The 24,190-nt window shown below is 49.5% G+C and overlaps 1 protein-coding gene, 1 long non-coding RNA gene and 1 other non-coding gene across 5 annotated transcripts in view; 2 read left to right on the top strand and 1 right to left on the bottom strand.

Annotated features, from left to right (window-relative positions):
- Positions 1 to 909: 909 nt before the first annotated feature.
- Positions 910 to 19,397, bottom strand: LOC125148616 (uncharacterized). Its single transcript, XR_007145664.1, has 3 exons — positions 19,312 to 19,397; positions 1,072 to 1,211; positions 910 to 960 (listed from the first exon to the last, which is right to left on the bottom strand). It is a non-coding gene; the product is annotated as an uncharacterized LOC125148616 (long non-coding RNA).
- LOC125149714 (U6 spliceosomal RNA) lies at positions 12,450 to 12,552 on the top strand. Its single transcript, XR_007146022.1, has one exon. It is a non-coding gene; the product is annotated as a U6 spliceosomal RNA (small nuclear RNA).
- ZNF236 (zinc finger protein 236) overlaps positions 18,083 to 24,190 on the top strand; it is a 107,729-nt gene continuing 101,621 nt past the window's right edge. Inside the window, exon 1 of one of the 3 annotated variants that reach the window (XM_047826612.1) lies at positions 18,083 to 18,408. In XM_047826612.1, the coding sequence (XP_047682568.1) occupies positions 18,354 to 18,408 (55 nt within the window). In that variant the 5' untranslated portion in view covers positions 18,083 to 18,353. Of the gene's footprint in view, positions 18,409 to 19,213; positions 19,441 to 24,190 lie in introns of those variants that run through there. The other 2 variants (XM_047826609.1, XM_047826613.1) reach the window with 2 other exon arrangements.

Consider the following 24,190-nt stretch of genomic DNA (forward strand, 5'->3'; position numbering starts at 1 on the left):
AGAGCAGTTCTGTCACTATCCGTTTCGGGTCCTAATTGAAATTTCAACCACTATGAAATACCCCGTGCCTCACCTAATTTTCTGACTTTCTCCTTTTGCTCCGGGGAAATCGTCAGTCACCGACTGGGTGCGGGCATCCGGAGAGCTGAGAGCACGCGCCTCTGGAGGAGGGGGGAAAGGCCCAGGAAGTCAGCGGCGCGGCCAGCGTGGTGCCACAGGGCCCGGTGCTAGAAAGCGGGCGTGGCTGCGCGGCAGAGGCTGGCCTCTACTGAAGGCCGCTGCGCTGCTGCAGGTACTCTGCACACGCCGTTTACAATTCGTGACGACCTCGGAGGGAGGCACGAACACCCGCCTTGTTCCACAGACAAGACACGAGGTCAGGGGGATTCTTCAGCCCATCGGCTCCCCCGGTGCCCAGGGCTGGTGGGTCCGGCTCCTGAGACCAGCCTTGGGCTGTCAGGTCAGGCTTGGGCCGTTGGTGTTCATCGTCCAGGAATGATGGCAGTCGTCTCATTTTAGACTGAAATTGTCTCTGGAGGTTTTATCTGTACTTCTGTTGCTACACGTGTGGCTCCACGCACGCGGTGTTCATCACGCACTCGCCGCGACGAGCTCAGATGGGCCTGGGATTTTCTGCTACAACTGTGCTGTTGGTTTCAGGTCTCAGCTGGGGTAAGATGCAAGCTGCGTTTCCTTCCTCTTGTGGCTAAATGTCACACAAGCCCTGCCGCTTCTGCAGTTTTTTATGTAGCAATTTCCTGTGTCTTAAAGGTGAGCTCCATGGGGCGCCTGGGCGGCGCAGTCGGTTGAGCGTCCGACTTCAGCCAGGTCACGATCTCGCGGTCCGGGAGTTCGAGCCCCGCGTCGGGCTCTGGGCTGATGGCTCGGAGCCTGGAGCCTGTTTCCGAGTCTGTGTCTCCCTCTCTCTCTGCCCCTCCCCCGTTCATGCTCTGTCTCTCTCTGTCCCAAAAATAAATAAAAGACGTTGAAAAAAAAAATTTAAAGGTGAGCTCCAAAAATCATTGAATCATAAAAGTGTCAGATTTAGAGAGAACATTAGCCATCGCTTACTTTAGGTTAAGAAACTGAGCCTCCGAGAAGTTAAGAGACCTAACACATCGTGCATGATGGTTCGCCGTCAGAACTTGCCTCCTGCTTTCTCTCCATTCTCTTTCTGTGGTGTCCTTTTTCAGAATATCTCTTGGAGAGATCTGGAATGCAACAGAAAGTTATATGGCGTTTGCTGTACATCATTTCAAGCTAAAACTCACCTTTCTTTGGTAGGGGCGCCTGGGTGGCTTGGTCGATTGATTGAGCGTCTGACTCTTGATTTCAGCTCAGGTCATGATCTCCAGGTTCGTGGGTTTGAGCCCCACATCGGGCACAGAGCCTGCTTGGGGTTCTGTCTCTCTGCCCTCCCCTGTTTGATCTCCCTCCCTCTTTCTCAAAATAAATAAACATTAAAACATTTTTTTTCCAAAAAGAAAAAAAAAAACCAACTCACCTTCGGTATAGGCATCATGTCTAAAACGATTCTACTACGAAGACCTACCTCTGTGAGAGCAGCTGTTGTGTGAAGGTATTGTCATGGAGTGAATGTTTGTGCCACCCCGCCCTCCCCAATTTATGTGTGGAAACCCAGCCCCCAGGGTGATGGTGTTAGGGGCTGGGGCCTTTGGGGGTGATTAGGTCATGAAGGTGGAACCCTCATGAATGGCATCGGTGCTTTAGAAAAGAGACCCCAGAGAGCTCCCTGGCCCCTTCCACCACGAGGGGACACAGCGAGAAGACCGCGTCTGCGCCTCAGAGGAGAGCTCTCATCAGAACCCGATCATGCCGGCTCCTTGATCTTGGACTTCCAGCCTCCAGAATGGTGAGCAATCAGTTTCTGTGGTGTATAAGCCACTCGGACTGTGCTACTTTATTATAGGAGTCTGAAGAGACTAAAACAGGTATCAAACATTGTGAAACAAATTTAAATCTGCATGTCGGTGCATCCCCAAGCCGCGTCGTATGGAACAGACGTTGTGTATGTTACGCCTCAGGCCCATGTGTCCTGACCATGGGTCAGAATAGCCCCCTGGTTTTGAAACAGATGTCTGATCAGGGCTGCAACCTGTGGGAAGTGAGCCTCCATGGACACTATTCTGGTTATTTTGCTTTAATTATAGGCACGCAGAAATGTATCTGTTATTGCCGTTTCCCCTTAATCGGAAGATTTAGGTAATACTTCCCCAAATGTTGTACATATACCACAGACGGCAGAGGAGATGATTTTAAGTGACAGCCCAACAAATATGTTTGAGTGAAGCATCTGTGCGTTTCTTTCATTTATATTAAAGTATATTGCAAAACGTATTTGATAAAGAACTGGTACCCAAAATAGACAAAGTTAAAATTCAACCACAGGCAAACAATCCAAATTAAAAACTGGGCAAAGACCTGAACAAATAGGTCATCAGAGAAGACGTACAGATGGGAAGTAAGCTCATGGAAAGCTGCCGTATGTCATGTGTCGTCAGGGAAATGCAAATTGAAAAGAGGGAGACACCACCACGCGCCCGGTAGAAAGGCCCGAGTCTGGAGCTCTCGAGACCCCACGTGCTGGCGGGTGCGGAGCCCAGGAGCGCGCGCTCAGCGCCCACTGCGGGCGGCCACTGCCCACGACGGTTTGGCGGAACACACCTCCCATACATACGACCCAGCAGTCGTGCTCTTTCGTGTTTACCCAAAGGTTTTGAAGATAATGTCCACGACAAATCCCACACTCAGGTGTTCAGAGCAGGTTTATTCATAACCGCCAAAACCTGTAAGTGATCAGTGTCCTTCGCAGGTGATGGATAAATAAACCGTGGGCCCTGCAGACAATGGGATGTCGTTCAGCACTAACAAGAAGTGAGCTCTCAAGCCACGGCAATCCATGGAGGAAGCTGAGATGCGTATCACTAAGTGAAAGAAGCCGGTCAGGAAAGGCCACGTGCTGTGACTCCTGGAAGAGGCAGAACTATGGAGACAGTAAATGACGATGTGTGGCCGCCAGGCGATCCAGGGTGGGGAAGGCGGAGCGGCGCATGGGTGAGGCACAGAGAAATTTGAGGGCGTTGACACCGTTCTCTACCCCGTAATGGTGGGTACATGACATGCGTTCGTCCAAACCCGCAGAATGAGTGTCCAAGACCAAGAGTGAGCCTTAATGTAAGGTGTGCAATGTATCGATATTGGTTCCTTCACTGTAACAGACGTACCAACTAATGCAAGATGCTGTTAGCAGGAGAGACCTGTGATGATGGGAGGGTGTACCTGAGCTCTGTACCAGCTGCTCAACTTTTCTGTAAATCTAAAGCTGTAGAAAGAATCTATTTATTAAAAACACCTTCCAAGTTGTTGGTACCTGTTGTTATTTTAAGCAGCCAGTATGTGCCAAACACGGTTCCAGCACTGGAGCTCAGGCCCCTGTAATAAATGGCTGCAGTCCTGAGAAAGTGACGGTGGCATGGCTGGCCACCAGGTGGCGCTCCCTCATCTCACCCTCCTCAGTCCCCCCCCTTCCCTTCCCCCTATCCTTCTCCTCACCCCCTCTCCCCTTCCTGCCTCCCCATCCCTCCACCCCCTCTCTCCTCCCTCCCTCTACCCAATTTCTAATTCATTTTCTCAATTCCGTTCCTGTCTTTCCCTTTTCCCCTTTCTGCGTGTAAACCATCATCCCTGGATCTTATGACGAGAAGGTGGGTGTGGGAGGACCCCAGCCCTGCTCTTCTGGATAAGCATTGCCCACCCGGGCCAGGGCATGCAGAAAAGGGCGCTGACCGGCATCAGCCATGGTGATTGCACAGTGTGCTGGGTGAAGGGGTGAGGCTGCTCTGGGGCGGATCCCCCTCCCCCCACCACATACACTTAAGGTGAAGGGAGTGCAGTCCCGCCTGTGAGCTCTTAACTGCACCTGGGCACCCCTTGTCCACTTGCCGCCCTGTGCCTCCCCCTCCCCTGCCCCCCCGCCCAGGTTTCTTTCCCTGTGGCTCCCTGAGATTCCCCTCGCGCTCCCTCCCGCACCCTGGCCCTGGAGGTGATGATGAACGGTCTGCAGTGTGCTTCTGGACTCTCCAGCACTCTCGCGAGACCTGGTTTTGCTCTTGGGTTTCCCGCCCTGATGGGGGTGCATCTGCACTCAGACCACCGCCCCCCACCCATGTTGATCCTGAGTCTGAACAGCCTTGCCACCTCCTACAAATCCCCCTACCTGAGCAAAGGGGTTAAAATCCCCAAATCTGGTAGGGAAAACAGACGCTCAGGTAACCAACACGAGCTATTACCAAAGGGATGGCCAGGATGCCCCATGGTGGGGGAAGGGGCAGGGAGAAAGCTGGATCTGATGGAAGGAAGCCTGGGAGGCCGTGAGCGTCACGAATGTGGGGGACATGGGTGGCGGGTGGACACATGGGCCTAGGAAGCCGGGCAGGGTTCTTGAGGTGAGTTAGAAAGGATCATGAATGTCCTGATGGAAAAACTTGAAATCTCCTTGGGATGAGAAAAAGGCTGATATGTGAAATTATGATCAAATTGAAACTTGATTTTCTTTGATAAGATAGTATCTATCTGATAAAATAGCCATATTTGTCATATAAACTATTAGTATTCAGAATATACAAAGAATTACAATAGATCAATGAAAATGCATACAACTGAATTTTTAAAATAGGCAAAAGCCAAACCAAAGCAACAAAACAAAACAAACAAACAAACAAAAAAAACCCAGGCAAATCACCAAAGAGAAAAACAAGTGAGAGGTTCGGCCTCACTAGAAATGAAGAAAACTCACAACCTCACTGGTCCGCAAAAGCTGAGAAGTCTGGTAAATACTAGATGGTGATGAGGACACAGCACACCAGACATTTTCGGACACTGCTGATAAGAATATAAATTCTTGTGATCACGTTGGAAAATCACGCTGAACCCCAGCAAGTCCATGCCTACGGCCCAGGGTATTTGTATCCATAGGGAGATGTGCTTTAACGATGTTTGGGGCAATATTATCTGTAGTAGCAAAGAAAAAACTAAAATTAGCCTAACTTTCATCGACAGAAGGGATAAGAAAATTGCGGTGTTGTCGTACAATGGAACTGTTTGCAGCAGGGAAAGTGAAGACAATACGTCTGCCATCACAACATGGAGAGAGGAAGCAGATGCCCAAGTATACGCGGCATGATGCCGCTTGCAAAGGGGAGGCAAAGCGATACTCCATGCAGCTCAGCAGTGCAGGCGGAGCGGCCCCATGGAGAGGAGCGTGCGGGCCGACACACGCCCCCCGGCTCCGTCTCTGGGGGTGACTTGGTGGAGGGGAGCCTGGGGGCAGGTAGTGGCACAGCCCCTGTGCGCGTGCCCTGGAGTTGTGCAACGTAGTAGCTGTGAGGACACGTCCACCTTTGATGTCGGGGCAAGTGGGGTGAGGAGTGGGCAGGTGTTAGTGTTTATACACCTCTGTGCAGTTCAGCATTACACAAGGTATTTGAAATATTTTTTTAAGTTATTTATTTAGAGAGAGAAAAATCAGGAGCAGGGCAGGGGCAGAGAGAGAAAGGGAGAGAGAGAATCCCAAGCAGACTTTGCACTGTCAGCCCAGAGCTCAGGTTCAATCCCATGAACTGTGAGATCACAACCTGAGCCGGAATCAAGACTCAGATGCTTAACTGGCTGAGCCACCCAGGAGCCCCCTATTTTATTTTAATGTATTTCAAAACAGAGTTTAAAACCCACACCGCGGGAATTGGCGGACCCTCCGAATATTTAGGTTTAGGAGTGGAAAGGTCAGGTTTACACTCTAGAAAGATAACCTTGCTGGCAGGACAGGATGACTCAGAGGTTAACCCCACGGGGACGATGCAGGGGCAGGAGCCACGGAGCCACGGTCAGCAGATTCTGGGGACTGGCTGCAAGGAAAGCCCGAGGCGCCCCCGTGGAGCAGGCGGGGAGCAGCGCGGGAAAGCCGGCAAACCGTGTCCTGGGAACCTAGATCCTCAACTCGGAGTCAAGCTCGGCGGGAGCAAGGCCGTCCCGGTTCGGCAGGATGGCTTCCAGGTGACGCTGGGCCGTGGGTGCAGGGAGACCTGGCAGGTGCTGGAGGGTCTCCACGGCGCACGGCCTGAGCGGCTTGAGAAGCCGAGAGTGTGTCGCAGGGGGTTGCTGGCTGAGACCACGGATGGACGGGTGGGGGGCAACCAAGGGCAGGCCACAGCATGGCGAAACGGGGCAAGAGATGAGCGAGGGTCCCACACGGGGACCAGGAGTCAGGGGAAGCATGGGCAGCGCATGAAGAGAGCAGGTGTGTGGGGGCCCGCCCTGGGGGTTCCCAGGACATCTGGAGGACGAGGGAGCTAAGAATGCGTTTAGACGGAAGAGCGCATGTGGTCTTGCAGTGGAGGCAAGGGGGAGGCAGGCTCCACAAGTGTGAGCAGTGGGTGAGCCCCGGGGTCCTCAAGGACACCGGGAGAGGGACAGGAAGGGGCCGTGGTGGTGGGGTGTCAGAGCACAGCCCCTGCCCTCTGTCTGTCCCCAGACTTGGCCCCAGGGAGACCTTCCTGGGCAGTGGGCCGGCTGTGTTTAGGTTTGAAGACGAATGGGCTAGGATGCTGTCCTCTCTTTCAACGTGGCTGCCCCTGTGCTCTTGACCTCCCCAGAGAGGGGCGCTGGCACCACAGAGCCACACAAATGAAGCTGGGGTCTGAGTTTGCCAGTGAACTGTTAGCACATTGGTGTTTTTGTTACAGGCAAGCGTGACTCTCACACCTGCGATCCGCAGGCAGGCAGGGAGCCCTGGAAATGTATGTGTTCAACAGACTCTTCCTAAAAAAATTGTGTTTGATGTTTTCTGGTTGAAGCGTACAGGGGTGATAGCATAGAGCGCACCAAACCTGCATGGGCACCTCAGAGAGCAACGAGCTCAGCTCTTAGTTCTAATTTTGCCATTTGAGACCGAGAAAGGGAAGGTGATTTTCCTCGGGTCGCACAGCCTGACATCTGGAATAAGAAGGTTACTGTCAGCAGCTGCGGGGAGGCCACGGTAGGAAATGTGCTGGAAGTCTGTAAGTTCCACCGAGTAACGGCCGCAAAACGTCGACCGTAGAACGTTCTTGTGAGCTGAGTGTGTAAAAAGATCTGGTTCATGGTGCATCTACGGCCTCCCACCTGGGCAGGTGAGGCTGGGGTTATCCGAGGTTAACTGGCTGGCAGAAAGGTCCTGTTTACATAAAACCTCTTATTTTTAGGGAGCAACTGAATGGATGAGGGTTTCCTGCCCCCAAACATGAGGCATAATTAAGAGCCCTTCCGTGTTTTATCTACTTGGGAGAAAAGTCGTCAGGCGCTTGCTCCAGCCCAGAACGCAGACAGCCTCGAATTTTCTGGAAGGATGAATCGAAGCTATCAGCCGAGGCCATAGGCTAGCGGGCCCGAACAGTTGTGGCATTCCTGTGGGGTTCCATGGGGCCGGTGCTGAGTCGTATAAATGGAAGCACTCACGCGGGTTCTACTTCGGGAACAATAGTCCATGTCACCTAAGTTCCTCGTGGACGCTGCTCTGGGACTTCTTCTGGAACGGAAATTTGAAAGATTCCTCAAGGGCCACCGAGCAACGTCAAAGGGCGCTGTGTTCCGCTCACCGGGAAGGGCGGCTGCGGACTGTGGACGGAGTCTGGGCAGCTGTGTCCGAGGGCTGGATGCGGTTGTCCTTCCGAGATGGGTTATCACGTTTCCCCAGGAAGCCTCTGTGGGAGAGTCTGCAGCCGCTGCAGCTGAGCTCCCTGCACCGCGAGGCACTAAGCAATGCCGTGAGAAAGAACATTCCTGAACTGCGGGGCCACAGTAACGTGCCCTGTGCGAGGAGTGAGCGTGGTGTGCACCTGCTGCCTTCTAGAAAGTGGGAGCCGCAGCCGAGATGGGGATTTCTGCCTCAGCCCCCGGTGCAGGTGCGTAAAGAGTAAAATACAGTCTAAGACACCAAGGGGCTGGAAGGTGCCGGTGTGGGGTGTGGGGCATAAACACGGACATCAGAGACAGAGCGGGTGTGGGTGCAGATGGGAAGGTGTCTGGAGAACAGCTCTGCTATTTCCTTCCGTGAACCTTGAGCAAGAGAGGTACTTCACCCCTTTGGGCCTCGGTGTCCTCATGACCCCTTGTCCATCTCACGTGGTGTCATAAGGGTCAGGTGACAGCACAGACACAGACAGCGTTTTGGAGAAAGGGGGTGAATAAGCATTAACTTGCAAAGACTGTGAAATTTCCGAACGCCCCCAAATTGAATTTAAGTGCGTCATTGTCCGTATTACCAGGACAATCTGGAAATTTTATTCAGAAGTTTGATGTTTTGCCTGTTCTTTCTTGGGCATTTCCATGACTGAATCCGTTAGTGTATACAGTTTAAGAGAGCGAACGCTGTTATCTCTGTGATGAGTAGTCTTTGGCATAAAGAACTTAAAATCTGCCTTCTCCTTCCAACACCACTTTAACTTTCTGGTAGATGAACCCCTCGTGTTCCCCATTTTCTTTACCCGTTACTTTGGTCGACACGGGTGTGGAGGAACTGTGTGGTGAAAGAGGGAGGTGTCGTGCCTGGTGCGTCGTGAGTGCCCAGTGGGCCCTATAGAAGGCAGAAGACGGGTAGGTAGGCGCTAGACAGAACAAAGCAATCGCTTACTCCCAGGAACCTGTGGTCACTCACAGTTGTTCTGCCCTCGGGCATCGTCCCCTCCCGGATAGCACTTGCCTTTCCCACCTCTGTACTCCCATCACCGCTGCGGACCCTGTTCTGCGTCCTCATAAAGCCTCATCTTTCCTTATCATTCCAGGCATTCACACATCACTTGCTTTCTTATTTGAATGTCTGAACATCATGCCTTATTTCCTATTGGCTGATGGTGCTTTTTGCAATCGTGCGGTTAGGCCTTAGGTTCCCCCCACCCCTCGCCCCCCATCAGTTCTTTGCTAGTCTTTACACCACCCCTCGCATGTGGACTGTGCCCATTCTCTTGGGCGACTGAGTGCTTCTGAGAGAGTCACAGGATGGGGCCGATTGGTATCACTAGGAGTTCTCCTTGGACTCAGCAATCATCTTATTCGTCTGCTCATTGTATATCATTATTGTTGTTGGTTCACTTATCATGTTATTTCCATTTTCTTACGTGTCACACTAAGTCAATTTATTCTTGAAACTACTCCAGGCAGCCGCAGCGTCAGGTGGATTTCAGAGTCTAGTTCAATGGGCAAGCTGTGAGTGTAAACAACTCTGGAGTGATGTTAAATTCACACTCCCAGATCTTAGTTTCTCAGACTCCTAGGTCTACACTTTAGTTTGCAGGTTCTGGAGACTTCGACACCTGCCTCCCCACCTGAATTCCTGTGCTGTGTTATCTTAGGCAACTTATTTGACATCTTTTGACAGACTTGTAACGTGGGAGTCATCGTGCACACTTCTACACCTAGGGCAACTAAAAGAGATTAAACATATAAACATGCCTGGCTGCAAATGATGGATGCCCAATGTTTTTGTTTTCTTCCTCATTAGCCTTAGCTTAGGATCCCGTCTGCTGGTACTTAATCCTTGGGAGCTAAGAAAAAGACAACAGCAGCAAAATTGAAAAGTCCAGACATTATAAGACTTGAAAAGTGTGCTCACGCTAACCTCTCCCATAAAATTCAAGAGAAAGGAATACTTCACAATTCCTGTTAGGAGACTAGTATTACCTTGTTGCAAAGACTAGAAAAACACATAATAGGAATAAAAACAAAACAAAAGAACTACAGACTGAGGATATCCCTCATGAACACAGACGCCAAAGTTCATAACAAAATGTTAGTGAATGCAACAACATTCATTCATGACGGAAGCTCTCGCCACCTAGGAAAAGAGGGGAATGTCCTTAATATGATAACAACTACAGAAAACCTCTAGCTAATATCCTAATTAGTAGTGACAGACCAAATCCTCTCCCCTCCCATATCAGGGAGGAAAAAGATAGTTGCTATTACGCCATCTACCCGTTAGTACTATAGCTATTATCAGAAGTTCTGGCCAGTGCTCAGGGCACCTGGGTGGTTCAGTCAGTTAAGCGTCTGACGTCAGCTCAGGTCATGATCTTGCAGTCTGTGAGTTCGAGCTCAGGTCACGATCTTGCTGTCTGTAAGTTTGAGCCCCGCATTAGGCTCTGTGCTGACAGCTTAAAGCCTGCTTTGGATTCTGTGTCTCTCTCTCTCTCTCTCTCTCTCTCTGCTCTCTCCTGCTCGTGCTGTGTGTGTCTCTCTCTCAGAAATAAACATTAAAAGGATTTTTAAAAAAACTTAAAAAAAGTTCTGGCCAGTGCAATAAAGCCAGAAAAAGGAAAAAAAAAGGTTCCATATTGGAAAAGAAGTAAAACAGTTTATTTTCAGAAATCATAATCACTTATTTAAAAAAAAATCTTTTGGAATCTATAGAAAAAGCTATTTTAAGTTTAACAAGGTTTCAGGATAAACAACCAATATCAAAAAATAAATTAAGCAATCAGTTTGAAACTACATAAACAATATGTTTAACATAACATCAAAGATGTGAAATACTGGGGCGCCTGGGGGGCTCAGCCGGTTAAGTGTCCAACTCTTGGCTCCAGCTCAGGTCATGGTCTACTGGTTTTGTGAGTTCAAGCCCCATGTTGGGCTCTGTGCTGGCAGCACGGAGACTGCTTGGGATTCTCTCTCTCTCTCTCTCTCTCTCTCTCTCTCTCTCTCTCTCTGCCCCCCCCCACTTGTGTTCTCTTTCTCAAATAAAGAAACTTAAATAAAAATATATGAAATAGGAAGGATATATTTGACAAAAGATGGACAAGAGCTGATCACCAAAAACTAGAAAACATAGCTGAGAGAAATTAGACACCTGAGTAAGTGGAAAGAGACATTGTGGTAACTCAATATTGTTAAGGTGTGAATTTCTCTCAAATCAATTTATGGATTCAAAGCAATATTTTAAGGTTTATTTATTTATTTTGAGAGAGAGAGAGAGAGAGAGAGAGAGAGAGAGAGAGAGAGCATGAGAAAGGGAGGGGCAGAGAGAGAGGGAGAGAGAGAATCTCAAGCAGGCTCCTTGCAGTCAGTACAGATCCCAATGTGGGGCTTGATCCCACAAACTGTGAGATCATGACCTGAGCTGAAATCAAGAGTTGGACACTTAACCCACTGAACCATCAAGGCGCCCCAGATTCAAAGCAATTCTACTCAAAATCTTAGTTGGCTTAAAAAAAAAAATTTTTTTTTTAAATTGACAAGCTGATTTTAAAATTCAGGAAATGTGTGTGGCATTGGAGATAAGCTAAACACAAAAAGTAATAAAACAGGGTCCACAAGAGACCCGTACGTATATGATTAATTAATTTTAAACAATGTTGACAAGGCATTTCAATGGAGGAATAATCATCTTTTAATCAAATAATGCTGGAACAAGAGGATCACTTGTTGAAAAACAATGAAACTGAACTCTTATCTCATACCACATATAGGCATCAACTCATAACGAAGAAAGACCTAAATATAAGAGCTAAAACTTCCGAAAGAAAACACAGAAAATCCTCGGGACTTAGGGTTTGGCAAAGTTTCCTTGAAACGACACGACAGGCATGGAACAATTGATAATGTGAACTTCAAGAAAAGCAAAAACTTATGCAATTCAAAAGACACTGTAACGGAAATGAAAAGGCAAGCCACGTGCTAGGAGAAAATACTACAAAACATATACCTGACAGAGAGATTGTATCCGGAATACGCAAATAACTCTTCATCTCAGTGGTGTGACAAACAACCCAATTAAAAATGGGCGAAAACTTGAACAGACACCACATCAAGGTCCATACATGGATAGCAAATGAGCAGATTGAAAAGAATACTCAGTACCATTAGTTATTAGAGAAAGGCAAACAAAAACCACAGTGAGATGCCACTGCACATCTACTAGAAAGACTGAAATCCAGAAGGCTGACCACACCAAGTGTTGGTGAGCGAGTGGGGCAACTGAAAAGTCGTGCGTCGCTGGTAGAGACGTCAGGTGATATAACTGCTTTGGGAAGCAGTTTAGAGGCTTGAAAAAAGTTGAAGAAACAGCTATCATATGACTCTGCCATCCTGCTCCTAGGTATTTACCCAAGAAAAATGAAAACATAGGCCTGTGGCCAGACTCAGTGCAAATGTTCACAACAGTTTTGTGTACAGTCAGGGCCTGTACCAGGTGAGGTGTGTGGAACATGTGCACAAATCTGAGAGGGAGCACCTCCTTGAGTGTCCCGCACAAGGTGCCCCGTTTTATCACCTCGTCTGGCTCCTGTTTATAATTGTCAAAACCTGAAAACAACCCAAGCGCCCATCAGTGGAAACTGGATTGAGAAACTGTGGTATATCCATAAAATGAGATACTATTCAGTGCCCTCTTTGGCAGCATGTATAGTAAAATTGGAATAAAAAAAAAATGGCATGATACAGAGAAAATCGGCATGGCCCCTGTGCAAGCAGGACACTCAAGTTTGTGCAGCATTCCATATTTTTATAAAATGAGTAAGAACGGAAAATACAATGTACAGCCTGGTGACTGTAGTTAATAGGTAACAATGTATATTTGAAATTTGCTAAGAGAGTAGATCTTAAAAGTTCTCACTACAAGGAAAAAACTTGTAACTCTGTGTGGTGATGGATGTTAACTAGACTTACCAGAATCATTTTGCAGTGTATACAATTACATATAATTACATTATACACCTGAAATGAATATGTTATATGCAAATTATATCAATAAAAAAAAGGAAATAAATACTACTTAGCAATAAAAAGGAATGAACTATTGATTCCTACAATACACGGGTAAACCTTAAAATAATTATTGTGAGTGAAAGAAGTTAGGCAAAAAGAATACATATCGTATGATTCCATTTATATAAAAGTATAGAAAATGTGATCCCAATACAGTGACAAAAAGAACGGTAGTTGCCTGGGAACTGGGGATCAGGGAGGGGATGAGCGCATGGGGAAACAAGGAAGTGTTGGGGTGGTAGGATATGTTCACATCTTGATTGTACTGATGACTTCACATTTGTATACATGTGTCAGGTTTTATCACACTTTACTCTTTAATATGTGCAGCTCATTGTATGTCAATTATATTTCAGTAAAGCTATTAAAAATAAAATGAGGCACAATAAGAATTTCAGACATGAGCCCTTTTTGGATCCTGACTGGGAAAATAAGAAACCTTAGAAATAATTAGGAGTCTTTGAATCTGGACTGGATAGTAAATATATTAGGAGAGTATTGGTACTTTTCCTACGTATAGTAATGATATTGTTGCTCTGTAAGGAAATGCATGAATTCTTTTTTTTTTAAATTTTTTTTTACATTTATTTATTTTTGATAGAGACAGAGCACAAGTGGGGGAGGGGCAGAGAGAGAAGGAGACACAGAGTCGGAAACAGGCTCCAGGCTCCGAGCTGTCAGCACAGAAACTGACACGGGGCTCGAACTCACAATCCGTGAGATCATGACCTGAGCCGAAGTCGGACACTTAACTGACTGAGCCACCCAGGCACCCCAGAAATGCATGAATTCTTAAGAGAGTCATGCTGGCACAGTTAGGGGTAAAGTGATCTGCAGGTTATTTCAAATAGCTTGGCAAAAACAAAATAACAGGAAACAAAAACCACACACCAGAAAAACGAAAGACAATAGAAAAATAAATAGATAAAGCAAGTTATGGCAAAAATATTAAGACTGTCGAATCTAAGTGTTCAGTATATGGGAGTTCATTATGCTATTTTCGAGCCGTTTTGCTTGTTTGATAATTTTGTCATTAAAAAGTTGGAAAAGCTTACCAAGTAGCTTAGAAAAATAACCAAATTAGAAAAGATAAAAGATAATTGAATTATCAAGCTCAATGGATAGGTTTAACTGACATAGCAGAAGATAAAATTGGTCAATTGCAAAGGAAATATTAAAAAATCATCCAAGGTGGAGGACAGAGAAAAAGAGAAAATACGAAGGGAAAGTTAAGAAAAATGGAGAATAAAATGAGAAGGCCTATCATAAGTCTGGCTGGAACTCCAAGAGAAAGAGAGAGAATGGAGCCAGGGCCATCTTTGTAGAAATAATCCCTGAGAATTCCCTGAATGTATAAATGAAAAGAATTCACACTTAGGCACACCTTAACGAACACGCAAGGCATCGATGGCTGAGAGAAGGTCATAAAAGTTTCCAGTGGTGGGGAGGGGGAGGGGAATGACGTGCAAAAGAAAGAAGACCGATAACTGACTCTCCATCAACTACAACCGAAGCTAAGCTAAAAGTGGAATATTTTCAGTGGATTGAAAGAATTGTTCAACCTAGAATTACTTAACCAGAAAGAGTATCTTCAAAGAATGAAGACAAAATAAAGACATTGTCAGGTAGACAAAAAATGTAAGAGTGCTTGTTGCTAGGCCGTGTTCACTAAGTGAAATTGTGCAGTGTGTCTATGATACCGACAGAGATAGGAGATGAAGTCTGGAGGTGTAAGGAGGAATGGAGAGGACAAAAAAGTTGGAATATATGTAAGTAATTTCCACAAATGAGACAAATAAAACAATAATATCTTCTGCATTTTAGAGTAGAATTGAAACACCAAAAGACAATAGTATATGAATTAGGTGTTGATTGACATTCTGCTTTCATAAGTATCATCTTGAAGTTTCTAAAGTTACCCTTAACAGAATAGAGAATATAATTTTCAAACTAGCAAAAGGGAAAAAGCAGAATGAGAAAAAAAAAAAATGTCAGTCCAGAAAAGGCAAGAGAGTAGAGGGAAGTAAACTTAGTTGACATGGAACAAATTGAAAGCAAAAAATAAATATTTTTCATCCGGTGTTAAAAAACAAAACAAAACAAAACACTCAACACCAGAAGGCAAGTGCAAAAATAGTCATAGCAGTGTGTTCACAAAACAACAGAAAAACAACTTGACATAACCCAAGAGTCTGTCAACAATGGATTGAATGAATAAACTGTGGCATAGTCTTACAATGAAATGCTGTCCATCAGTGAAAATAAATGAACTCCAGCTGTATGTATCAGCACTGATTAATCTCACAAACCCAATATGAACAAAGATACAAGCCACAGAAGAACTTGGAAAAACTTTGAAAGTTGAAAAGCTGGACCAACTGACCGATAGATTAATTTAAAGCCATCTAAAAAGACGGTACGATCATCAAGGCAAGGGGATGGTCATCAGTGTCAGGGGAGCAGATACCTGTAGGAAGAGGGCAGCCTCAGGGAGGAGCACCTAGGAGTCTTCCAGGCTGTTGGTCCTATTCTCCAGCTGTGCCTTGTGTGGTGGTTCTGGGGAGCATAGGTTTTATGTCCCCCCTTTTGTGTCTCTATAGGTATCAATTTAAAAAGGAGATGGAATAAAAGAGCAGCCTTCCATGGAACCCTCTGAGACATCTAGGAATGTGAGGCTAGGAAACTAACCTACATACAACCTACCCAGACTGACTCATGAAGAAATAGAAAATTTGAACAGACCAATGAGTAAGGAGATTAAATCTAAAAAAAAAAAAAGTCTCCCACCAGAGGTGGGGCGCCTGGGTGGCTCAGTCAGTTGAGTGTCTGACTCTTGATTTTGGCTCAGGTCATGATCTCATGGTTATGGGATTGAACCCTGCGTCTGGCTCCATGCTGGGTGTGGAATCTGCTTGGGATTCTCTCTCTCTCCCTCTGCCTCTCTCCTGCTTGCCCTCTCAAAAAATCTCCCACCAAAGAAAAGCCCAGTAACAGATGGTTTCACCAGTGAATTCTACCAAACATTAAAGAATAACACCAATCTTTCTCAACCTCTTCCAAAAAACCGGAGAGGGAATACTCTCAAACTTATTTTATGAGGCCAGGGTACCCTGATACCAAAGCCAGGTAAGGATACTACAGGAAAGCAAAACGAAACAAAACAAAACTATAGGCCAATATCCCTGATGAATATAAATGCAAAAATTTTCAATGAAATACTAGCAAACTTAATTCGGCACATTAAAAGAGTAATACACCATGATAAAATGTAATTTATCCTTGGAAAGCAATGCAAATTAATGTGATACATCACTTTAATAGGATAAAAGACTCATGTTCATGTCAATAGACACAGAAAAAGAACTTGCCAAAATTCAACATCCTTTCCTAATAAAAGCTCTCAACAAACTGGGTATGGAAAGAATGTACCTTAGCACAATAAAGGTCATATATGACAGACCCACAGCTACCCTCATACTCAAGGGTGAAATGTTCAAAGCTTTCCCTCTAAGATCAGGAATAGGACAAGGGTGTCCGCTCTCAGCAGTCGTACTCAACATTGTGCTGAAAGTCCTAGCCAGAGCGATTAGGCAAGAAAAAGAAATAAAAGACATCCAAATCACAAGAAGTCAAATCGCCTTGGTTTACAGATGTTGTGTATGCATACGGATGGTAAGGAAAGAAACAATCGTAGGAAACTACATAGGGATACGGTGATAGGGATACAGGTGTCTTTTTATGGGTAAGTAAGGATCTTGTAACTAATCATGCCTATTTCTTGGGCTAAGACACCTGGAGTGCAACTCCTAGTCTCCTTTTATAAGTACATTGGACTTTATTAGTTTAGGCACTTACTCCCTTTGGTTTCCTACTTTCTTCCTTCATCCCAATTTCCTCATTTGTATTTTCCTGTGCTTCACATCTTCTTTGGTACAAAATAGGTATACATTTATACACATCGTCATCATCCAAATTGACTCACAAATTCTTATGATCTGCTTCCAGTCTATCTTCCCAGCCTTGTACCTATGCTAGCCCTGATACACACGTTAATACTGTCCTATTTTGTCTAACCTTAGGTGTATTTCTGCTTTGATGCAACTGTGTACATGGGACGAGCCAGTGAGATTTGGTTTGCACCTTGGACTTGCTGACAGGCTAGGTTCTCTTGATCAAATTACTTAACCCTTCTGAACCTCAGTATCATCTGTAAAATGGTATTTGCAGGATTGTGAAAAACACTAAAACGTTAAAAACAGCGGATCAGACGTTATTCAGTACCATTTGCCACTCACTGGCTAGCTGACGTTGGTTAGATAACTTGTCTGAGCTTGTTTCTTTTCAAATAGGATCCTCTGCTTAGTTTTCTTTGGCTCCTTGTGCCATCATGTCACCTCACTCTTTGTTGTCCCCTTAGTGTCGGAATTCTGTGGAAGCTGGTATGAGCAACAACAGAAATAAAAGACCAGCACCTTTGAAAGTGTACATTTCAGTGCGTTACGCCCGACGACAGGAACATCAGTGACGTCTGGGGCGGTCTTCGCCGGTCCAGCCGCCTGGGTTCTAAGTTCGGCCGTGAAGCGCGTGCCGCGGGCGGGTGTCAGAGGCCTTCCCGCGAGACCCCGCAGGACGACGTGCCGGGTGTTCCCTGCCTTAAGTGACACACGTAAACGTACACGGACACGTCCGGGGCACCTGGCACGTCAAGGACCCTGGTCTTTTTCCTTCTTGTGTGTTGCTTCCACCGGGAAAGCGCTTTCTCAACACCTGTGCCAGTTCAAAGGCCACCTTTCCGATTTTCCCCATGGCTGTCCCAGCTGCGGGCTTCGTCCTGACACACTGCAATGCCCGCCCCCTCAGGCCAGACGTGGGGACGGCGGGTGACCGAGGGTGACCACAGCCCGCTCCCCTCAGACCAGGACCGAGGAGGACCACGGTCGCCCACACCCCCCCCCCCCCCCCCCCCCCAGGCCACTGGCACGGGGAGTGACCGCGGCCCTTCCGTTCCCCCCAGGCCGGCCATTGGGACCCAGGGTGACGGAGGACGTCCACACGCCGCTCCCCTCCGACCAGGGCCGAGGGTGACCGATGGCGACCGAGAGTGACCGCGGCCCTCCCGCTCCCCCCAGGCCGGCCGTCGGAGGCGGCGGCCGCCAGGCGACCACGGCCCCGCGGGCCGCCCGGCCGCGCCAGGCCCGAACGGCGGAACGCGCATGCGCACGGCGCCTCTCCCCGCCCCCACCGCGCACCCGCGCCCAACGCCCCTAACGCGGCCCGCCGGGCCATGGAACCCGCCGAAGTCGGCTCGGTGCTAGCTCTCCCGTTCGCTCCCTCGGGCGCCTTCCCCCCGTGAGGCCCGCGGGCGCCCAGACAGGGCTCGGCGGCCGCCCGCCCTCCCGGGCCGCTCCGCCCGCCTCCGTCGCTCGGCCGGGCGCGCGCCGCGTCCCCGCGGCCGGTCCCCGCGCGTGCGCGCTCCGCCGAGTGTATGTGTGTGAGTGTGTGTGCGGCCGAGGGGTGGTCCGCCGCCGCCGCCGCCGACGATGCCGCGGGGCCGCCCCCCGAAGCCCAAGGAGAGCAAGGCGCGCGGCGACACCGGTAAGCGGCCTCGTCCGGGCCGGCCGCGCTGTGCCGCTCCGCGCGAATATAGTCCCCGGATGCGGCGCGGAGGGCGCCGGGAGCGGCCCGGGCCGGGGGCGGCGGGGCCGGGGGCGGCGAGCGGGGCCGGGGCCCGCCGCCGCCGCCGCCGCCGCCGCGCCCGCCGCCGCCGCCGCCGCCCGAGTGCGGGCCGCAGGGCGCGGGCGGAATGATACCGGCGCGGCGCGGCGGGCCCCTCCGCCGGGCTGGGCCTACTTTCCTGGGCCGGGCGGGCGGCGGCGGCGGGGGCCGGGGGCGAGGTGCGCGCCGCCGCCGCCGCCGCCCTCCTCCCTCCCCCTCCTCCTTCTCCTCCCCCGGCCGCCCTCCTCCCCCGCCGTCCTCCGCCCGCGGGGATCCGGCCTCCCCGGCCCGCCCGCCGCCCAGGCCGGCCCGGCGTTCCGGGGCGGCGGGCGGCCTTCCTGAGGGAGGCGCCCTCCCCGGGCGGGTCGCGGGGACGCCGGGCCCCGCCGCCATCTCCGAGGCCGCGCGTAGCGTGGGCGGGCGGCAGGGCCCGCCCTACCCGCGGGCCTGAGGGAGCGGCGCCCCGGCCGGCCTGGCCGCCCCGGAGCGTCGAGTGCTCGCTCGCTGCGCGGCCCCGGCGGGGAGGCCCTGGGGAGGCCCTCGGGCGCGCGGCCCCGGGGGGGTGGGGTGGGGTGGGGGTGGGGAGGGTAGGACCTGGGGGACGGCCGGGTAGACCGGCCCCGGGGCCTGGAAGGCCGGGGGACCGGGAGGGCACCAGCGGGGCCCGGGGGACTGGGGGAGCCGGGGGTGGGGTGGGGACCAGAGCCGGGGCGGTCGTAGAGGGGGCTGCGTGGGCGCTGGATCCGGCCGTGCGGACTTGGAACGCGCTCCCGGGGCTCGTACCTGTCGCTGGCTGGTCCCCGAGCCCGGTGGCCCGGGCTTACCCTTCCCCGGAGGAGGAGTAAACTGGGACTCACTCAAGGGCTGGTGCCAGGCGGCGCGCACACGCACTGGTTTTCAGAACGGAGCAAGGTCAGTTCTGGAAAGTGCAGATCCATAGTGTTTAACTGAGCCCTTCATCGCATTTAGGGAGAGAGGTCGAGACCAGCCCGCGGTGTAAACTTACTGACGGGACGTACAGACCAGATGCTCTTAACTGGTCTCATAATCGATCAAGTTAACAGACGGGCAAATGAAGGAGACGTTGGGACAGGGGCGCGTATGAATTTGAGCACGAACCCGCACGCCTCGCGCAGCGCTTAGGGAGCTTAGTGGGACGCCGGCGGGGGAACCGTGCAGGTTTGCAGATTTGAAGTTGGGCAGTAACTGCTCAGAATCTTGATTAGTGGCTCTTGGCTTCTGGAAGGAGTTCGGAAAGACCTCACTGCCTTGGCTTTGGCCTCATTTCGTCCAGCGTTTGTACTTTTGTTAATGTGCCCTCTGCCAAAAATAACAGAAGGTGCAGTGCCTCTCAGGTGCTCTAACGAAGGCTTAGGATGGAGAATGTAAAATGTGCCTCGACGGAGGGCTGGGAACCTAATCCCCCCAATCTTCCCCATCTCCCTGAATGGCATCACCGTTCACTTGGCTTTTCAAGCCCCGAACTGAAGAGTAATACTCCTTCTCTTATTCCTGAAGACGGTTCATAATGAAGTCTTGTGGCTTCTTCCTCAAAAATGTGTTTGCAGTGAGCCCCACCTCTTCTATCGCCAGTGCCCTTGGCTCCTCAGCCCCCTTGTCTCCAGGTGGACTTGAGTCCCAGGTAGTCGGGCCCCAGCCTAGGTCCATCACCTGTCCGTGGAGGGGCTCTTTAAACGGACATCATAGGGCCACACCCCGATTAAAACTCCTCAAAGGATTTCTCTTAAAGTCAAATCTACATTCCTGCAGGATCCTAATTGATCTGGCCTTTGTCTAGGGCTCATTTCCCTCTTTCCTTGCGGTAGCGTTCAATTCTTCATGTTCCTCCCAGATATTCTGAGAATCCGCCTCCTCTGACTCCTCCCTTAGGTCTCGGGGCGTCAGCTTCCTAAAAAAGGCCTTCCTCAAACCTGCCTGCAAATAACTTCACTTTACACCAGTCTTTTTCTACCACGGTGGTTCTCAAAGTGTGGTTCGTGGACCCCTGGAGTTGCCGGAGGCGCTTTCAGGGGTCTGCAAGGTAAATGTTTTCATAGCGGCACTATTTGGTTTCTCCACTTGGTTAACATTTGCCCTAGTGGTACAAAAACGATTAGGAGTAAAATTGCTGACGCCTTTGCATGAATCAAGACTGGTGTATTTCACTCAAAACGGCAAACTCAACCTGTAAAATGATTTGCAGGAAAATGAAACGCAACATATTGATTGCAACAGAGAGAATGCGGAAGCAGATAGGAGGATCCGCTTGTTTTGTCAGACGTTAAAAAGATTTCTAAAAGTGAAAACTCTTCACTGTTTTTTTTTTTTGAGAATGTACTTTTCATAAAAATATGTATTTGCATTAACATACGCTAGATGTTTGCATTTGATTGAAGAGCTATTTTAAACAGTGCTCGGTTTGAGTAGGGCGAATAATGATGTAATCTATATAAACTTAAGGTCTTCGGAGTCCTCATTAATATTTAAGAACGTGAAAAGATCCCCAGATCGGAATGTTTGAGGACTGTTGCTCTGTCACTCTGTTAATGATACCTCTCATTGCCTGAACACCTTGTTTTCTGTGTTACCGTTAGGAATTTTATTCCTAAGAAAACGTGGAGGATCGGTGGGGATTTTTGCAGGCGGGGAAATGCAGCTCAGTGAGGTGAAGGGATTTGGAAGGTTTCCCCGCCTAGTCAGCACAGTTGAGATTTGAACCTACGTTTGACCAGACGGTGCGTTGTATTGTTCCACCTTGATAAATATAAAGCCCTACACATGGGTTAGTTTATTTAAAACATTTTATTTTTTTTTCAACGTTTATTTATTTTTGGGACAGAGAGAGACAGAGCATGAACGGGGCAGGGGCAGAGAGAGAGGGAGACACAGAATCGGAAACAGGCTCCAGGCTCTGAGCCATCAGCCCAGAGCCCGACGCGGGGCTCGAACTCACGGACCGCAAGATCGTGACCTGGCCGAAGTCGGACGCTTAACCGACTGCGCCACCCAGGCGCCCCTATTTAAAACGTTTTAAAGCACTGCCTGTCGCCTTGCTAGGGGCTGGGTTGCAAAGTTCAACAGCAGAGAGGTCATCTCTGCCTTGGCTCCTCAGGACCCTGTGTCCTGCGACGGTGGGGACTGTGCTTCGGGCGGCAGGTAACAGGCGCTGGAAGTGCGGGGTTCCCGGAGAGGATGCTGTCAGTATGGAAACCTCAAGAGGAGGTGGGGGTAGGCCCGCTGACAAACCTTTCTGGAAGTAATTGGCTCAGGACGAGTGCAGTGGTCCACCCTTCTCCGCACTTTCCATTTCCATCTGTTCGGGCCCGTGGGCCGAAGCACGTGATCCTCTTTGCGGCCTGTCCTCAGGAGGTCACGGTGGCCCCACGCCGTGTCCCAACGCCTCACAGGCCTAAGGTCACTCACCTCCCTTCATCTGGTCACGCGGGGACTGTATCATCTGTCGTCACCAGAAGGGCAGGTGCGGCACAGTGAGAGAGAGGGCGACCCCATGCACACGGCTTCTGTAGAATGTCGTCACGGGTGTCTACTCGGGTATTAGTTCTTGGTGATCTCGTACTGTGCGCAGCGTATGCTCAACTTTGTGGTAGGTGTGTAAGCTTAGGAAAAGACCCGATGCACAGGGTTCCACGCCCTCTGGTTTCTGGCATCCGCCGGGGATCTTGCAGGACACCAGCTGCCGGGGAGGGGGACCCCGTGGTGAGTAAGCCGGGCTCCCAGCTGAGGGGCGTGTTTGTGGAGCCCTTGCTTGGCGCCTGGCACTCTCCTGGGCGAGTAAAGCTGGGTGAGATAGGAGTGATTCCTCCTCACGCTTTAGTTTTGCTAAGCAGTAGTGACCTTGATGGAAGCCACATTTTGGGACCTTGTCTGGCCTCCGTTTGTTTTTTCCAGTGCGCGGGTACACGCTTTTTCTCCCGGGCTGTACCTGTGGTCGGCCTCCTGCTCACTTTCTGTTTTCTGTCGGAGGAGTATTTGTAACGCTTCGTTTCCAGAGCTGAGAGCTGAGAGCCGAGACGGAGCTTGAGCCAAATGGATCCACAAGTCCTCTGTTGCTCAGATGATCACTTCAGGCCACTTCAGATTTTATTGCGCGTGTTCAGGAAGCTGCTGTCCCCTCCAAGGGCACTGGGCTAGTGGGAAGGGCTCAGCAGTAGGATTTTGTGTGCGAGACGGCAGGAGGTCCCGTGCCCTCAGATTTAGAGGCGAATCCTCTGCTGCAGCGGGCAGAACTAGGTACTCCTGGCGGTAACAGTTAAGGGGAGACAGATTCTGCTTCGAATAAGAATTTTCTGACGATATCAGGTGTCCAAGGATGAAAATATATTTTTTTTTAATTTATTTTGAGACAGAGAGAGACAGAGCATGAGCAGGGGAGGGGCAGAGAGAGAGAGGAAGACACAGAATCCGAAGCAGGCTCCGGGCTGTGAGCTGTCAGCACAGAGCCCGACGTGGGGCTCGAACTCACGGACTGTGAGATCATGACCTGAGCTGAAGTCGGATGCCCAATCACCTGAGCCACCCAGGCGCCCCGAAAAGATTTTTTCATAAAGGAGTACCCTTCACTCTCTGTAGTTGAACTTTTTAGGTAGGCAGAAACTTGGACTTTTTAGTATTTTGAAGAAAGTGTATTAGGCAACACAAAATTTAAAGATTTTACTATCCTGGAAACAAGTAGTGAGTTAACATGAGTTCAAAATCTTGGTCTTTTCACAATAAAGGAAAAATATTTCATTATAAGGATGTATTTAAAAAAAAAAATCTTGGTCTGGGGCGCCTGGGTGGCTCAGTCGGTTGAGCGTCCGACTTCAGCTCAGGTCACGATCTCACGGTTCGTGAGTTCGAGCCCCGCATCAGGCTCTGGGCTGATGGCTCAGAGCCTGGAGCCTGCTTCCGATTCTGTGTCTCCCTCTCTCTCTGCCCCTCCCCCATTCATGCTCTGTCTCTGTCTCAAAAATAAATAAACGTTAAAAAAAAAAAAAGTTAAAAAAAAAAAAATCTTGGTCTCTGACACAAACACAGCCTGGGAAAACTGTACTACACCATAATTCTTCATTAGATAAAATCAATTCAGTGCTTTTTAAAATGATCGTTATCATATATCAGGGTCTTTATATTTTCTCTGTATACAAAGACTGTGTCTCTGTGCCCAACTGTTTTTCAAACTACTTTTAGTGTTAGAACTTTCTTACGTGAAATAATATACAGCAAGGTCTCGAGGGGTGTTTTTCACCCTTGGCAAAACGTTGATGAAATTACCTGAGGAGATTTAAAAAATCCCGATGACCGGGCCTTGAGTCCAGTTACTTCCAAACCGGTGAGTTGGAACCCGGGTGATTCTGCTGTGTGGTCAAGGCTGAAAACCATTGATCTGTGGCAGGGCTGTGCAGGTTGAAAGGCATGAGACTGAGGGTTTCCGAGATGGCCCTCTAGGGTGCCGTCCCCCCAAATTCCTCTCAGCAGAGCGGAAAACTGTTGCTTTAGTGGATTAGAATAATTTACTTAATAAGCAGCACCAACGGGGGTCAGAATTCTGAATACGGGAGTCAGCCACAGAGGCTAGCAGAGCAGGGGAAGGTAACAGGTGCCAGTGCTTCTGGGGGTTTCAGAGAAGTGTGGGGGTCCTGTTCTGTCCGCGGGGGCAGGC

This window comes from Prionailurus viverrinus, chromosome D3 (assembly GCF_022837055.1).
Source record: "Prionailurus viverrinus isolate Anna chromosome D3, UM_Priviv_1.0, whole genome shotgun sequence".
In the NCBI taxonomy this organism is placed as follows: Eukaryota; Metazoa; Chordata; class Mammalia; order Carnivora; family Felidae; genus Prionailurus; species Prionailurus viverrinus.